Source organism: Neolamprologus multifasciatus, chromosome 9, assembly GCF_963576455.1.
Source record: "Neolamprologus multifasciatus chromosome 9, fNeoMul1.2, whole genome shotgun sequence".
NCBI classification, from domain to species: domain Eukaryota; kingdom Metazoa; phylum Chordata; class Actinopteri; order Cichliformes; family Cichlidae; genus Neolamprologus; species Neolamprologus multifasciatus.
In genome coordinates, this window is record NC_140447.1 from 23441731 (window position 1) to 23456078 (window position 14348).

The 14348-nt window shown below is 40.8% G+C and overlaps 1 protein-coding gene across 1 annotated transcript in view; it reads right to left on the bottom strand.

Annotated features, from left to right (window-relative positions):
• LOC146511598 (cadherin-7) overlaps positions 1–13770 on the bottom strand; it is a 116752-nt gene extending 102982 nt beyond the window's left edge. Inside the window, exons 1-2 of the mRNA XM_085172530.1 lie at positions 13292–13770; positions 7629–8204 (exon numbers count right to left, since the gene is read on the bottom strand). Of these exons, the coding sequence (XP_085028656.1) occupies positions 7629–7865 (237 nt within the window). The 5' untranslated portion in view covers positions 7866–8204; positions 13292–13770. The remainder of the gene's footprint in view (positions 1–7628; positions 8205–13291) is intronic.
• Positions 13771–14348: the final 578 nt, after the last annotated feature.

Below are 14348 nucleotides of genomic sequence, written 5' to 3' on the forward strand. Positions count from 1 at the left end.
CTAACTCCAGATACAAAGCAGAAAAAAATGCTTTTATTTTACACAGTATCAAAAGCTATGGATCAGTCAATAAAAAATAAATAAAAATGATGCACAGTTTCATTACATTATGAGGAGAATAGTCAAGTAGGCTCTGTGCATAGCTGACTAACACGTCCACCTACTGACTGCTTCACTTTCCAACTGAATAAAAACAGTATATCTATATATTTCATGGCGGGTGAATTACCTTCCCATGCATACTCCTCAAGCTCTTTTATAAGGAACAAGAGACCATAAGTTAACCAACTTTTTTTGTAATACATGAACTACCTGTATGAAGTTTATGCTTGCGTTAGTCACTGAAGTAGAGCAGAATTCTTGATAACCCTATTCTACCAATTGCAAAAGTCTCCAGGCCACTTGTTATCCACTTAGTAGAGGAAAAATAGAGAGAACTAAAACTTAACTTTTGTAGGTTTTCATAATACATCTATACTCTGAGCGCAGGCTGAGGACCTCTCTTGAATTATTCAAGATCAAACCTGTTGGGGATGTCGAAAATTCAATACATCAGCACTTCAGGAAACTTCAGCTAGACTGTATTCAGACAAAAAAAAATGCACATAAAAAGATACAGAAAGAAAATACACAACAACTTCCCTCCGCCTACAATATCCTCTAATATTTAACTGGGTTAAAACATAACCAGCAGTGACCTAATGTGGAAATTACATACGTCTTTTTTTACTCACCATCAAACCGAAAAATACTGCTGAAAGATGAGACGAGAGGAGAATGAGTAAATCAAGGCTTTAAATACAACACCTAAAAGGCAAACATCTAATACAAACAGCTTGTGTAAATGTTCAAGTAAACTCTGAATAAAGCCAACAACGTTTTAACATCTTGATTTTCTTTCTCTCTCCCTTTTTTTTTTTTTATAAATATGAATAAAATATACCGTGTTTTAAATCCTGTGGTTCATTTGATGCACTGTATGTGAAAAGCACCAGTTTCAAAAGCTGAAGTCAAATGGACAGATTGCAACAGCTTTCACAGTCTCAGCAGGAACAAAAACATTTGCATCTTGTTAAACTCTAATCCCGACTTCAGAAAATGTTATCAAACCAGTCTCCATGCCCAGCAATTTCTGGAGTTCTCCCTCTGAAAAATAAGCATGTCCAAAACATAAATTAACAGCCAAGATGCACAAAGAGGAAAAAACTCACTATTGATCATTTAGGGCTTCACATCAGATGTTATTCTAAATATCCTCAGATCCAAATTGTGTGCTTCATAACAAATCGTAACATTTGTCCTGCAGGTTAGAAGTAAAAGATATTCTAATAGTCTATGTGAACTGTAGAGGTGGCCACACCATAAAACCCTGACCACACCAAACAATAAGCTGTGAAGCCCATCATAGGCTGCACAAATATTCATAGAACCCTTTCACTGTGGTTTTCCCTCAGAGACAGCGCAGCCACCTGTTTTAAACTCAATTATCCTGTAAGCTTTATAAACAGCTCGATAAAAAACAACTTTAACAACCTCCAAAAGAATCCTCACGGTGTACTTCGCAATGTACATGGTGCAAATTGCCGTCATGCCTCCATAAGCAATTATCAAAATCAGAATCAGAGTAATTTATTAATCCCAGAGGAAATTATGCTAATAGGATATGTCAACATGTTAATAAGAGTAGGTACCTAAAGAACGACAGTTTGGCAGGATCTACCTTATAGCAAAATAATAAATACATAAATAAATAAAAAGAGCAAGACATCACTTTTAAGGCTACTGCAGTGTACTGTAAGTAATGGTATGGGGCTGGCCACCTTTTTAAAAATGCCCTGGCTCTTCCATGTTATGCATTAAAGCCTTTGTGCAGAGATTGTCTATATTTGCATGAAGTCAAATATCAAAGATCAAATTTAAATGAAGCCTAATCTGTTGTGTGATTACAGTTAATCGATTTCATTACTTTAAACCGTTTAATTCATTTAGTATAGTTTGTTGGACACCACAGAATTAACAATTCTCTAAATTGCACCTGATTGGAGGTGTAACCAGCTAAAGTAAGTCAAATAAACCTGTCCACAAGTGTGTGTGTAAACTTAATGACATCTTACTTAATTTCCCTAATTTTAAAGCTTGATCTGACTTGTTTTCAGGTCGGAATCGACAAAAGTTAAATAAATAAATGAACTAGACTACCTCTCATAGCGTAGTGCAGAACCTTGTACTACTTCAGCTTGTTGAAACAAGATCCTAATCCTTCCCACCCCTCCTCCCAAACAAAAATGGATGCAAAGACATGCAAAGTAACTTCAGCTTTACAGAAACACATTTTTTTACAGCACAGTCTGCACTGATTATTGTATTACTCTAAAACTGACACGTCATTGTCTGTCTCTGATTTGGAACCTGTGTGGTTATTCGTGGCAAATGAATAATATGCTATTTTGGTGAATGTACTTTTTCACCAGAATAGGCCTTGGCCAGTCATGGTAACTTCCTAGAGCCTCCCTTGGTTGCCAAGCAACTGCTAACAGCCAAGAAATACCCTGGCACATCACCCTCTGTCTAACCGTCGTTTATACAGTTCAGTTTTTACACAAATTAAACAAACTAGATATAAGCTGTTAATTAGTGAGCCTTAGGGGTGTTGGTAAATGGAATTTGTTACCTGGCTACCAAGCTAGCTGTTACACTCTGTTCCCAGTGTTTATGCTACGCAAAGCAAACATTCTGGTGACCGCAGCTTCATATTTAAGTGAAACCAAAAAGTTCTCTCCAGAAAGCAAATTAGGGCATAAAACTGAACCCCTGTCCATGTGTAATCATATGTTTGCAGACATCCAACCTGTTGCCATTCACAGCCAGCCTGTGTTTGGTTTAAGGGTCAATTACCTTGTTTGGCAAATTAACTATATGAAACTCTGCAACCTTGCTGCTAAAATTCATGTCTAGATCTTTGGTCAGACCCCAGCCACTAAAGTCAACTTAGCTTACTTTAAATTATTAGCTGCGTTCTTTGATGATTTGGATGTGCAGCTTGTCGTCTGTTTTGACCTCATATAAACGGCTTTGCCCTGACTTTGTCCCAACCTCCTTCTAGACTTTAAGTCAAACTTCACCAAATTTGCTTTAAAAATTGCCCTGCTGATATTGACTTCAGCCCTATATGTGTGAGAGAGTCCAAGAGTAAACAATGTTCCCATCCTGTCTTTCCCCCTAACCTGCTGATAACTACCCTATTGTCTGGTTTACACTGCTGTTTTTATCCTCTTTGATTCTCTGGCTTGAATAATGGCTTTCCCACTATCCCAGATGGCCCCAGGATGCCTCTCGAGCTCCCAACTATGTGAGCTCTTGTCCCTAGTGTGTATGATGTCCCCCCTGTCAGCTTGAATCACCCTCCTCTCCGACTCAACAGGCTGCTCTCACCACTCCCCAGCTGTGCGGTGTTTGTGGCACCAGCAAGTGTGAGTAGACGCTAGTGAGGCTGACCTTTGCAAGTTGCCTGTGCTCTATGATTCTAACCCATTTGACAGTGAACACTCCAAAGAATGCTAATGAAGTGGCTTGAGTAGTAACCCATTATGTTCACTCTGGTGTAATTATCTGTGGGACTGTCCCTGCTGCCCACGATGCATATTGTTTGATTATTAAGCTGAATTACTGTCATTCCGAACACTGAGTTCTCGATGTCGGGTCACAAATAACTCATAATGCACGCACATGAAAAAATGTCTAGTGGAAGTTGCAAAAATGAAAAGCACAACAAACGGAAAATTCTGTTTCTTTTGTTGAATTTATGGCACTTTGTACATTTGATAGCTCAGCGGCAGAGATGTTTCCATCAAGAGACGGCTTCTAGTCTTTTGCTCTTTGTAACGGTTCTTTTATTTGTGTTGAAAGAAATGCTTTTGAGTGTAGCCGAAGAGCCCCGGCTACTGCTGCCCAAATGCCGCTTGAATTATAAGGTGAAATTGGTCCATCCATTACTCGGATGGTTAGTTAGATGGCTAATTTTGAAGACATCTCTATAAATAAGTGCGGTTCAGCATAAGGGCTGCTTCTGTGCGCTTGTACCTCCTGTGATGTGAAGCAGCACTCTGCCTCAAAGGCTGCAAATTTCTCTCGCTCCTCGAACACAAACAGATCCATGAAAAATAGCATGTGGGAGTGGATTTAGAAAAGTTATTGAACATGGAGAAAGTGTTCCGAATTGCGAGGCGAGTGATGTTCATGCATTAACAAAAACAAAGATCTAAAAAAAATTTCACACCTCCTAACATCGCTTACTCAGCAAATGCCATACAGTGCTGTTTCAACACAGGCAAATATTTAGCCACATGAACACCCCGCAGGAAATGCGCATCACATCATGTTTACCAGTAAGCGTTTGTTAAGTGGATGACTTGTTCCAGCGTTTTCACTTGTTTAAATAAGTGTGTTGACAATTTGCGGTGGAGGCTGTGTAGTTTGAGGTTCTTTAATGTATATTTCCACTGGCTTGATTTGACTGCCGCTGATTCCAGGCCAGCACACTTACCCGAGGCTGAGTGCCAAGGCATAATGAGACATTTGGTTGTGAAATTCAGAATCTGACAGAATGCATTAAAGCCAAAAAGACTGCAGATACGGGGAGCAGCCAGGCCAAAGTGATAACTTCCTATTTCCTACTGACTATATCATTTTTGCCTTTGCTTCCAGCCAAACAAATGGCCAAATTGTGCTGTGACTGGATCATTGTTTGGACGTGGATTCCTATTGTTCGTCATATTAGATATCCGGATACTTCTGACAAAAGCAATTACTGGTTGTGCCACTCTGGTGTTGTTGCTTATAACCTGCCGGGAATATTAGGGCTGCATGTGTTAGTGCTGTAACTTTATTCTTTTTTTATTTATGAAGAATTCATTTCCAGTAAGGTCATTTTCTTGACATGGCAGGACCTTCCATGTCACTCACACTGAGTCACAAGGTCAGGGTGTCCCACCCACGCTTTTTTACAGCAGCAGTGTGCCCTTGCGACATCAAACAAACACACACTACGTGACAACTATGATCTCAGGGAACAAATAATGTGACAGCTTCTCAAGCTCCCAGGCAGCCTGTTCTGCCCGCAGGGAGTCAATGAATCAGATTTTTGATATTTCTCAAAGGGTTCGGGCTCGGGCATGAGGTCAGATGCAAAGATGTAACCAGTCTGATTTTTTACATGCCTGCTGCTATGTTGTCTTTACACCGGATTGGTAGAAGAACTACTACAAAACTACAAAATGAAAAGAAAAAAAAAGGCATAAAGGATGAATCACTGTTTGAATGGAAAAATAAAAGGACCTCTTAGTCAGGAGCTTACTTGCAAATGAGTTTGTGTATATTCCATGTGAATAAGCGGATCTCAACACATCTATGAATAAGTAATCAGTCTGTTCGTGTCCTTTGGGATTTACTAACAAGAAAAGCAATCAGACACAAGAATGTGTAAAAGAGAACAGGCACTAGAAATTCCTGACTGCGCCGCTGACCTCTCCTTTTTAACTTTCAAATGGGCAACGCAGGACAAGGACACGGCACAGATGTTCACAAGCAAAAACGCTCTCCTCAGTAGTCAGATGTAACAGATATCTGGGGACACACAGATCAGACAAAACTGCATTTAAGATGACTGCGGACAAGAAATGACCTTTATCTGAACTCCAGCAGTGTCACAAATAAGCTCATTCTGATTTAGATGCTTTCCTCTAGCAGCCTTCTGGCAAAAAAAAAAAAAAAAATACAGCGGAGAACAATAGGACAGTCAAATGTATCCTAATTCCAGCTGGAGACGCTAATCCAGTTCAGAGACAGCGAGGAAATGGGCTTGTGAGAGCAGAACTAGCAAATACATGCAGATGAGAATGATTATCCTACAGACGAGCGGAAAGATGAAAACTAATTTAATAATAAGACCAGAAAATTCTCCAAGATAACAGGGATCTGGAGACCAATCCAAGACCCATCTGGCTTGCACTGCACACGCTAGAGCCATTTTCCAACAGGAGCTGTCCATTTATCCTGTAGCGCTGAAAGCTGGGGAGCAATGCTTCTGCACACTGCAAACTAACGGTTCTGCAGAAGGCTACTTCAGCATTAGTATTTGATTAAAAATACCTGTGGATACTTATTAATGTATTACACTACAGATGTCAGGAACTTTTACCTATAGAGTATACAGTATATTTACTTCTTTACACCTCGATGAAAAATTCTTAATAAAATACATTATGAGGGGCTTTCCCTTAAAGTTGATTTGAATGTTACTTTTTCATTGACTGCATCTCTTTGAATGATTCATTTTCAGCTATAGTGATTCCATTCAACAGAAATAAGTTGATTTTATGCTACTTTCACTGTATTTTACATCTCTTTTTCAAACTAATTCTTCTACTTATTATCTACTGCACTTACAGGGGATATTGTACTTTTTTTGCACTGAATTTCTTTCAGAGCAATGCATGTCAAAAACTCAAAATTGCCTCTGTGTATAAAATGTGCTTTGTAGATAATCTTCCTATTCCCTGCCAAGTTAGAAAAGGCCTCGCATAGATACTTTGGTAAGTCTTTTTAAACATCCCCTTTCGAAGGGATTAGCCTGTTCAATATTCACAGTAATGCTGCAATGTATTAAACTAATTTAAAGTATTACAGTTGAAACATCAAGCTTTTACTAATGGATATGTCAGTAATTGAAGTACAATTACTTGTGTCTAAGCAAAAACTATAGGTGTGTGATTACACATATAAACATGTCCTCAGAGTGCCTTTAAAAGCCTTTACTGGCTAGTTCCACACCGTTTAAAGATGAATGAACTACAAACTGAATTTTAAAGTTCTCTAAATAACTTCCTGCATTGTAATTGCACATAATTATGTACACTGCGTTGTTTTGTCTCGCACTTAAAATGTGAACGCTGGAAAATTTCTTATAAAGGCGTATTTTAATGCTATATTACTCAGTTAAGCGGCCACTATTGGTCTTTACCTAAGGAAATGCTACCAGCAGTGTTGTCACATCTCATAAAAGCATGATTAGTCACTTTGTCAGTGTACCCTCGCGTTAACTATGCCATTTGTGCCTTGCTTTAAATGTCATTGGGAGGTTTTTGTACTTATTTACCTGCCAAAACAGGCATTACTTTGATCTATCTGCTTGGACCTCGGCAAAACACCTACTGTAAACAGACACATTTGAGTAATATATATACCTTTTTCTGTGGACTGATTACAATGCAAATTACCTTGTCAATCTCCAAACTAAAACTGTGTGTTTCCATAAGCACATGCTTCAACCTTGTCGCAATAAAATGCAGAATGTCCTCCCACACTGTCTGCATTTGGTGTTTTCATTTGTTCAGCATTTTATATAGGACAATAGGAATATGTACAACTCTCTGAAACCCTGCTGTGTCCCAGATTTTGCAGGTCATTGTGGTAAGGAGTTATTGATATGTATATTACTGTGCAGGTGCAGCAGACGTGCAAAACAATGATAAATAAATAAAAAACACAAGTAGGTGCTGATTTGAACAGCAGCTCAGTCACATTTCTTGCACATATGACAACACACTAAACTGTGCTAATGGATCGCTTACCTTGCCAACGTAGAGAGGTTCATTTCCTGTGTACTCTTCTAATACGAAGAACTGGTTCCATACCCAGCTGCGTCTGTTTCTGTGCGGGACATCCCAGGGGTCTGGATCAGAGTGTGGAGACTTCTCCAGATCCCCAGAGCTGGGATTGAGACCCCAGCAGCTCTTCTCCTGCAAGGGAAACAGGAGCGCCAGAAGAGCCAGGGCTCTGCATATGCCTGAGCAACACCACCAGATCATTTGGGCCCTTTCCAAAAAGCACTGAGGCCAGAAGAGGAGCAAAAATTAAAAAAAAAAAGACAGAAAAGCTGAAATGTCAAAACCCTCAGGGTTTTATCCACACAGTCCTGACCCTGTGTTTCACCAGAAAGCAAGAGCAGTCAGACCCTCAAAAGAGCACAAGGGTTGAAAAAGAGTCAAGCTCTGCATTTTGCTGTATTGCTCTTCTTTTTTGCCTGATTGGAGACTAAAAGTGAGGTAATTCCCTCCACTTTGGAGCCAGATCGTTGACATTAAAGCCAGCTAACAGGGTCACTGGCGGCTGGAGAGGCTTCAATGCTGGGCCTTTATAATTGGCACCTATCAGAACACAGAGAGAGGAGAAAAAAAAGAAAGAGACAAAGACAGAGAGGAGAGGAGAGAGGAAGGACTGTCAGCAAAATTGCTTTGTGACCGCAGCCACTTTGGGCAGCAAGTAACGTGGCTGCTGATGCAATGATAATGACATTTTTCACCAATCATGAAGAAATTGGTCAAAAATGAGCAGACAGTAAATATGTTAAACGCAATCAATGTAACGCCCTTCATGTACACACTGTAACCTACACACACAACAACGAACAATTGGTTGAGGTCAAAATGTTAATAAGGCTTTGATGGAGGGAAAATGACCTGGCTTTTCAAGAGATTTCACACCGAAAGAAACAACGGCCGCTGCGTGGAATAACAATCAAACGCCATTCAGCTGGCTCTCAATTATCTGGGTTTTTCCCTCACCAAGGTCATTATTTTGTCACATTTTCTTTGTGTAAAATCGCAGTGTAATGGCGGAGGGGCTCGCCGTTCAACACTAACAAGCCACATGATCTGTGTGGCTAGCTCTCATCGCCTGGATTAAAAATAAATCTGAGCTGTCAGCAGCATGATGGCCCGGGCTCTCCTGACCTCTACTCCGAGCACTCTGTTGCCCGGTCCGAGCACATGCAAGGGGATCTATCTCGCTGCCATCCTCGCTCTGTGACAGATCCCCCAAGATGCCAGAACATGAAGACTTGTCAGAGCAGAGAAAAGCATCGGCTCCTGACAGATAATGTTCTTCATGTCACAACACATCCTGGCGGTTGAGCAATTATATAAACTTCGTAATATTGCTGCTTTTGTCTGTCTAATTTGACACCTAACTAGGACTTCAACAAATTCCCTCAATAAACATTTGCGAAGGAGGCTCACGGGAGCGACGCTTTCGGGCACATTTGTATGAACTTGGCGCGATACGAATGCCATTTAAACTTCAGCAGGTGCTCTAAAGCAGACGTGCAGAAGACTGAGTGTTTGACCATACATGTATTTATTTCCTCACTGACCTCTCTTTCTCTCTCCTCTACAAGCGCATTGGCAGGGCCCTGGATGAGGAAGGTAATTGCTTTGGCATACAGTGACCTCTGTCTTCCCACACAGATTCTCCAGTTCTCATTTTACTTCCTCTCTGCCCCCCCAAGCAAAATAAAAACAGCACACCACACATCCTGTGGAAGTCGTTTGCTGTACCTCACCACAGCAAAGTCATTAGCCAGCGCTAATAATTAATACTGAAATGACAACAGCATGATTGTCACCTCTGCAGACACATATATGTATGCTGTATGTGAGGAGCATCATCAACACGTTCTTTTATTTTTCTAAAAGCATCTGAAACGGTTTCTTTTTTTTTAAAATGCATATTATATAAATATTTCTGGTCAAAGTGCAAGAAGCACATAAACCACTACAGGGCACAGCTTTATCCAGAACACTATGATAACATTCTGATCTGCTATTGCTTTTAATGTGAAATAAACCACACAACAACAAAAAAAACCCACGTATACTAAATCTGTAATGTGTGCATATGCATTAATACACAGATTCAAAGTCACTGCCTCTACATGACAATTTAATGGTAGAGGTGGAAAGTGGAGCAGATCTGGCTGCAGGGCAGCACGAGTTGTGAAGACAGGTTGCAGCCGTGGTATTGTAGGAGAGAATATCGGCACAGGGTCAGTGTGAGCCGAGCGGCCAAGTTAATGCTTCTCATTTTGCGAAATCCCGAACACGAAAAGACGGGAAGCTGGAGATAACACTGATGCAGCTGTGGGTGCAACTGTGGATTCAGTAAAGCAGATATTGGCTTTTTAGTTAATGAGTTTCTGTTGATTTACTGTCTGTTTGATTTTAAGTTATTAGCCAACTCATGCAGTAGGAGAAATCAATTTTTTCCCAATGCAGTTAAGCTGTTCATCATTTTAAAGAATTAAAGCGTATTATATCAATTGAAAATGATTGAAATTAATTCACTACTGGCAAACAGAGACGAACATAACAAGAGCGTTTTGTGAGACTGGTGTTTCTTTCTTTTTTTTCTGCTGATGTCAAGTTGGCTTTAAGTTTTGTAGGGGGGGAGGGGGGGGGTCAATGATGGTATAACAACAGAGAAAAAACTGCCAAATGCTTTGTCTCCTGGTAAGTAAGCTGGTGGAACCAAACACTGGAGGAATACTATAAAGCAAAGGGACACAGAGACTGGCACAGTTGGGAAACCACACAGGCACTTTACCTTCAGTATAGCAGGCTGCCCATTATTATTCATTTAAAAGCATTTTTTTCTTCTTTTCGAAAAAAACACGGTGGGTCATCCTGCTTGAAAGCCCTCACAATGTTTGGTGCCATATCCCTTAAATGCTTCAGTTAGTTTTCAACGATGCAGAAAAAAAAACTCTTTCTTTTGCTTTAAAAATATTCAGATATAATCACAAAGTTGACTCACTCAGTCTAGCAACATCAGGCTTTCAAAATGGCCAAAGCACACACAGGATTGCCTGTGAAGAAGCCGACTCTTGGTTGGCCGTTGTCAACGCGATGACTTTAAATGAAGTGAAAATGTGAGATAAAGCCATGAATGTAAAGCCTCCCGGTCATCCCTCGCTTCTGTTTCTCTTACACACAGTCCTCTAATCCCATTTGCCAGTCTCACAACAGGATTACCAGTGCTACAGCGCTCAGTAACCAGTCACACGCTTCCCCTGATCCATATTCTCCTCCATCATTGGGAACGTGCAGTGTCTTCTCCCCGGGGGGCAGATCACGCTACACAAACTTCTGTGAACCTAAGTCAATTATGGTTTGGGACACTTCACAAAGACAGATTCCCGTGTCATACAAGCATACGGCCGCAATTAAAACTACTGGATAGGTAAATTTAATAAGATCGATCCATTTGACTTCTAGGAATCCTTGGGTCCTGTGATTCATGTGTATGTCTGGCTTGTACACCACCCCATCAGCTAAACAATTTTGCAGACTCCCACCTCCATCCCACCCCCCACGATGGCAATGGTACCACCCAACAACAGCAGGCTCTCAACAGCAGCTGAAGATGACGGTTTTAAACTCATATTTCAGTTTCCACAGATCCCAATATCAAGAAACTACAAGAAAGGAAAAAAATATATAAATTAGGAACCATTTGGACCACACACCAAAACCCACAAAGCATCTGCTGCCAACATCATGGTGCCAGACATAAGAGGACGCCCCCAGAGGTTTTATGCACATGGTGGGATGGGTCAGAGCAGTTTCTTTTTTTCTTTTTGGCAGCATGAGTTGAACCTACATAATATTGAGAAGGTGATTTTAATGCTGTGGTTGATAGGTGTACAGTATATTCGCTGGAGAACTTAAAGATCTAGCCTTTTTGTGTGTTTTGTGACATTTAAAGGTCTGTTTGTAATAAAAAAGGAGCTGTATGTGAGCAGTTTTCATATAAATAACAGTATCATGACATTTCATTGATTTTTCTTAGACCTTCTCTCCTTGCTTGTCTTTTTATAAAGAAATCAGAGCACAGGGTCAGCTGCAGAGCAACAGTGGCCATATACCTGACGGGTCTTCAAGGATATTTACAGTGCACACAGATCAGACTCTTGCTGACGCAGGAGCTTGAACCCGAGCTCTCCGGTTGAAAGGTGGTCATCCCTCACGCTGATTTCTAACATCTCATCTCGCATTCATTTAAATTCACCTGGCATCCTGCACTGGAAGAAGCTGACTGACATTGTATGCTTCATACGCTGCACGGAAAAAGATGTCAAGATGTAGATGGATGTGCTCAGGGCCAGGAATAAGACAATCGCCTTTTTCACCTATATTAAAGCACTTCTGAAAATAATGTCAGACTTGCAGAATGAATCACTGTTTGTCTACCAAACAGCAAGTGGAACAATGTTAAATCAAAACTCTCTGTTATTCATTTCCCTGTAAGAAAGCAAAGCCACCTGTTTTTTTTTTTTTTATTAAGGTTTGTGTAGGTATTTCTAGGACAGTGTTCTAAAAGAAGTGAAAATGCTGACCTTCAGTTCCACACCCACAAAACAATCATATCTTTAATTGCTTGCACCGAATTAATAAACATAATAAATCAAGCAGCTGATGAACTGTATATTCATTCCTCTCACTATGGCGACTATGTGGCATGCAGGACAAAAATAAAAGTAACACGAGTGAACCAATTTGCACAGATAGTTTGAGGCATTTTGTTGGAAACTAAACAGACACTTGGGGGGGGAAAGTACCATCTCAGTGAGTCATTTTAATGTATATTGATTCAAAATGTCATTTTTGTCCTTAAATAAGTGGAACGCTGTGCCAATTTCTGGTATGGTTCCGCTTATTCCCACTGCAGTTATTAGTTTCATGAATTTCCTCGAAGCATGTGGGGGTATCTCAGCCTCAAATAGGGCAAATCTTTTCATTTTAGAAAAGTCTTAATTCCTAATATGATTGAAAATAAGTTCATTTTTAAAGCTTCAGGCATTTTTTTCCTTTATGTAGGTTGATGGAGGGGGGAAATGAGATTTTGCAGCTCATTTCTATACTGAGTGACCCTTTGCAGTGTAAATCAGCAGGTATCCCTGTCTATAGAGACCTTTTGTTCTGGTCGGGTTTGCACAGTCAGGCGACCTGGTTTCTTTGACCCTGCTGTTAAGTATCAATAATTGCGCATTGGCTGCCAACACCTGCAAGATGCAGAAAAAGTTCGCACGGCGCACCTGTTCCCTAATCGACCTAGCGGCGTTTTGATAATTTAAAGAAGAAGAAAAAGGAAAAGATCGAGTGAACATCTTGACAACTTCAGGGTTTGGAGAAATCAAGCAGGAGAGGACGGAGAGTGGTGGTAAATGAGCACATGATGGGAACCGGGCAGCACGAAAGCGCCGACAGTAAACATCTCTGTGAGCGACCGCCGCAGGAAATCCGTGTCCACGGAATACTAATCACAGAATAAGCGACGGGACAAAAAAATGCAAAGCAAAGCCCTAGTAGCGCATACATTAACAAAAAAAATGTGGGAATGAAAGAAAGAAAAAACTCGAAACATGATTGCAGCTGTGAAATCTATTAAAATTACTCACCCAAAGAAGATGGAATAACTTCACCGCGACACGGATGGTGTGCCGTGGTAGAAGTTGGGCTTCTTCTCTCCAGCACACGCAGAAAAAAACGGCTTATGTCAAAATAAAGAGTTTGAAAGTTTTCATGATGAAATTAGTCCTGATGGCGGTGCACGGCTGCTGGAGATCGGCTACCGGATCGCGCGTAAATGCTCACCCTTGGCAGGGATGTGGCAAGTCTGATTCTTTCTCTCTCGCTCTCCAACTCTCTCTCTCCCCCTCTTTTACTCTCACTCACTCTCTCACTCTCTCTCTCTCCTGCGCAGTGCTGACTCTGTGCAGGGAACCCCAGCTGCAGGGTTTTGGGTACGTATCTATATTTCTCTTAACATAAGGCAACGACGGAATCGGAACACCGGGCGAGACAGGAAACGCTCTCATCTGAGCCAAATGCTCGCTGACTGGAGTGGAGGGAGCCTATCGAAAGAGTTTGACCAAAATAAGTTGGCAAGGAGGGAGCCAGAGACACACGCAGCGTTTTTGGCAAACCGGACGAAGAACCAAAATTCAAACCTGCCAAGTTTTTGGCAGCAGATGGCATGCGTACTGTGAAATGATTGCCTTGCTAGTGAAAGGAAAATCAATACAAAATTATTGACACCTTCAACCAGCGAGAGGAATTTAGCATCTCCCCTCACCTTGAGAATTAATTAAATCTTGCGAGCTACCACATGTTTAAAAGAACTCTCTCATTTTTAATTTTGGGAAATTTTGCACTTAGGCACATGTGCGTATTTCTCTTTTTCCCCCAGAATAATTCACACTTTTAAAACACAATGTTTATTCAGTAAGCTTTTTCTTTTTCAGAAGTTCCACATTTGTGCTCCCGGAGTTTTGTTTTTCGCCCAATTAGCAGCAAACTGAGCTCCTGTGGTGACAGAAGAATGCAGCATAAGGCTGGCCTCTCTTAAACTACGGCACCTCTACAGTCACAGAACTCTGAGACCAACCAGTATTAGTTACAATCCTAATTAGTGACAGTAAACACACTATATGTGCCAGCCCTTCCAGATAATAA